The sequence below is a fragment of the Myotis brandtii genome, unplaced genomic scaffold, assembly GCF_000412655.1.
Source record: "Myotis brandtii unplaced genomic scaffold, ASM41265v1 scaffold717, whole genome shotgun sequence".
Taxonomy (NCBI): Eukaryota; Metazoa; Chordata; class Mammalia; order Chiroptera; family Vespertilionidae; genus Myotis; species Myotis brandtii.
Window position 1 is genome coordinate 176022 of NW_005370825.1, and position 3834 is coordinate 179855.

The following is a 3834-nucleotide window of genomic DNA, read 5'->3' on the forward strand; positions in this document are numbered from 1 at the left end:
ACCGGGAATCGAACCGTGACCTCCTGGTTCATAGGTCAATGCTCAACCACTGAGCCATGCCGGCCCGGCTCGCCACTTCACTTTTATTACAAGTGAACATAGCAAATCCATGAAGAGGGGAGATTCAGACCTAAGGACTCTGAGACTAAAGTGCCTACTGTGTTTCCAAAGAGGGATAATGATGAGTCTTTTTTTTTTTAATAGTTTTTTTTTATTATTGATTTTAGAGAGAAAGGGAGAGGGAGATAGAAACATCAGTGCTTCACTGAAGAGCATTATGCTAAGTGAAACAAGCCAGTCAATGAAGGAAAAACACCACATGATCTCACTCACTCATGGATAATAGAGACCATTATAAACTTTTGAACAATAATAGATACAGAGGCAGAGTTGCCTCGAACAGACTGTTAAACTACAGCAGGAAGGCCGGGGAGGGTGGGGGGACAGGAGGGGGGGGTAAGAGATCAACCAAAGGACTTGTATGCATGCATATAAGCATAACCAATGGACATAAGACACTGAGGGGTAGGGGAGGCCAGGGGATTGTCAAGGGCGGGGGGGAAAAAAGGAGACATATGTAATACTCTTTGTAATAATTTAAGCATATAAAAAAAAATAAAAAAAAAACAAAAACAAACATCAATGCTTCAACATCAATCAGCTGCCTCCTGCACACCCCCTGCTGGGAATCAGGCCAGCAACTTGAGCGTGTGCCCTGACTGGGAATCCAACCCGTCACCTCTTGGTGCGTGGTTCGACGCTCAACCACTGAGCCACACAGGCCGGGCAATGATGAGTCTTGACATGCTCCTGCATTTCCTGATTGTTACACCCAGCCTGGTTACAGAGGCAGCCTTTTCTAAAGTCTTAGCCTTTCCCCCATCTCTCCATCTCGCTCTCTCTCTCTCTCTCTCTCTGAACCCCTCTCCCTAATCACTCCTTGGAAAGCTCCCTCCTCAGGGTTCTCTCAGATTACAAGCGACCCCAAGCTAACTTGGATGAGTGCCAACAGAGGGGAAAACATCCAGGGTGATCTTTTTGGCTGGACTCATCTCTGTTACATTTCCATCTTGCTCCGTACTTACAATTGCAATGGACTACTTCCTGCACAGGCTTCCTGGAACAGTCCCTGCCTGTCTCAGCCACAGACACCCCCAGGGCAGCACAGTCACTAGGAGGCGGCCTTGCATCGTTTAGAACAGGGGTCCTCAAACTTTTTAAACAGGGGGCCAGTTCACTGTCCCTCAGACCGTTGGAGGGCCGGACTATAGTTTAAAAAAAACTATGAACAAATTCCTATGCACACTGCACATATCTTATTTTGAAGTAAAAAAACAAAACGGGAACAAATACAATATTTGTATTTGCATGTGGCCCGCGGGCCGTAGTTTGAGGACCCCTAGTTTAGAACTTCCTTTGAGCAAATCGACATTCATGGCAGAATGCTGAGAAGGGTGTTAGAGGGACGTAGCACCATTCTTTTTTTTTTTAAATGCTCACCCGGGGATATTTTTTCCATTGGTTTTTAGAGAGAGTGGAAGGGAGGCAGGGAGGAGAGGGGGAGGGAGAGAGGAAAGACAGAAAGAGAGAGAGGGATTTGAGAAACACATTCATTGGTTGCCTCCCACACGCCCCTCAACCAGGGCAGGGATTGAAACCTGCAACCCAGTTATGTGCCCTTGACTGGGAATCAAACCTAAGACCCCAAGGGGCCAGTGCGATGACCACTCACCCAAACCGGCCAGGGCCATAGCACCAATTGTGAGGCTGTCTTGAATATTGTAAATTTGTTGATAAGAACTGAAAGGCATTTGATTTTCTTGTTCTTACCTATAGGTGTGGGAACTTGAGACTGGCCTCCAAATATACCAGATTCTAGACCCTCATGGCTTCAATATTGAACTGACTTCTGCAGCTATCGATGACAGTGGATTTCTTTTTGCCACAGGAGCGTATAATGGTCAGACTAAGATTCAAAACACGGCCTCCCTGCGTTAGTGCTCTGAGAGTTTGCTCAGGAAGCTCATTAGTAGTTTGGGTCACAGGGAGGGCATGAACCTGGCTGGACCATGTAACCATGACAGCAAGATCACAACGCCTGACGGGAGCGTGATAACTCTTCTTTGATGGGCATTCTTGTCCTGAGACTGATGTTCACTGTAATCAATACTTTCCATTACATCATACAGCTGCTTTACAGTTTGCAAAAGTCTTCCCCACATACAGTCTTCCTCCATCTTTGCTTGGACTTATCTGTGTTGCACTAACTCATCCAGTCCTACTTTTGGGGACCATCTGCTAAGATATACATATTAGGTTCAGTGGTTGTTGATAATATTTTTATTGACGGTAGATTTGGGGGCCACACAAAATATCCAGCCAGTTTGTCATAGAACACCTCGAATTCTCCTTTCGACTTGTCTATCCGTGTGAGCTCCTTGGGGTTAGGTGCTGTGTACACATTGGAGGCTCAGGCTTTGCTGTGTTGTTTTGTGTGTGTGTGTATGTGTGTGTGTGTGTGTGTGTGTGTGTGTGTACACATTGGAGGCTCAAGCCATGCTGTGTTGTTTTGTGTGTGTGTGTTTTTTTTAAATATTTTTATTGATTCCAGAGAGGAAGGAAGAGGGAGATATTGATTCTAGAGAGGAAGGAAGAGGGAGAGAGAGATAGAAACATTAATGATGAGGGAGAATCACTGATCAGCTGCCTCCCACAAGCCCCCCACTGGAGATCAAGTGCACAACGGGGCATGTGCCCTAACCAGGAATCGAACCGTGACCTCCTGGTTCATAGGTCGACGCTCAACCACTGAGCCACGCCGGCCGGGCTGTGCTGTTTTGTTTGATGTCCCTCGTGTTGGGGAGCAGGACATGGAACTTCCAGGAACTGGAGCTACAGCCTGCTTCCCTCTCACTTCATTATGTTGTAAACTCCCAGCAAAGAACTGCTTTATCTAGACCAACCGCATGCACTGCTCACAATACATTTATTCTAGGGACATATTTACTGGCATGAAAGCCCATTGATGGATTGAGTGGACATCCTGATGTAAAAGTCTGCTTTTTATTCTTTTAATATGTTTTTATTGATTTCAGAGAGGAAGGGAGAGGGAGAGAGAGAGAAACATCAATGATGAGAGAGAATCATTGATTGGCTGCCTCCTGCATGCTCCACACTGGGGATGGAGCTCACAACCCGGGCATGTGCCCTGACCGGGAATCAACCATGACCTCCTGGTTCATAAGTCGATGCTCAACCCCGAGTCATGCCAGCTGGGCTAAGAGTCTGCTTTTTAAAAGTGTGAGCAGATAGCAATACCCATGAAATAAAATTGCCCCTGCTGCTGAGTGGAGGTGTGATTGAGTGAACGCAGGTGCTCTCTCATGGGACAGTTCCTAAGAAAGCAGTCCCCTGCTCTTAGCAACCCTGCACCACATGAAAATTAGTCATAATAGAAATTCTGAGCAATGGACACAGCTATTATCAGACATAAGCATTAAGCAATTCAATGTGACTGAGATGGCACTATTTTCATGCAAGCATAATATTTTATTGCATTACTCATCCAGTCTAGAGGGTTTTTTAAGTATTAACAGTTAAGGGAGGGAAGGCAAAGTGCTGAGGGGCAGCCCACTATACCTAACCCTGAGGTGACCCTGCGATCTTTACTATTGCAGTGATGATCTTTCTATTAATAACAATTGTGGCATGCCCAGCAGGTGTGGCTCAGTGGTTGAGCATCCACCTATGAACCAGGAGGCCACAGTTCGATTCCCTGTCGGGGCTCATGCTGCGTTTGCAGGTTTGATCCCCAGTAGGGGGCATGCAGGAGGC

At 46.4% G+C, this 3834-nt stretch overlaps 1 protein-coding gene across 1 annotated transcript in view; it reads left to right on the forward strand.

Annotated features, from left to right (window-relative positions):
* The window catches only part of WDR64 (WD repeat domain 64), a 62441-nt gene that overhangs the window by 28642 nt on the left and 29965 nt on the right, over positions 1–3834 (forward strand). Inside the window, exon 12 of the mRNA XM_005882445.2 lies at positions 1837–1960. Coding sequence (XP_005882507.1) covers positions 1837–1960 — 124 coding nt within the window. The remainder of the gene's footprint in view (positions 1–1836; positions 1961–3834) is intronic.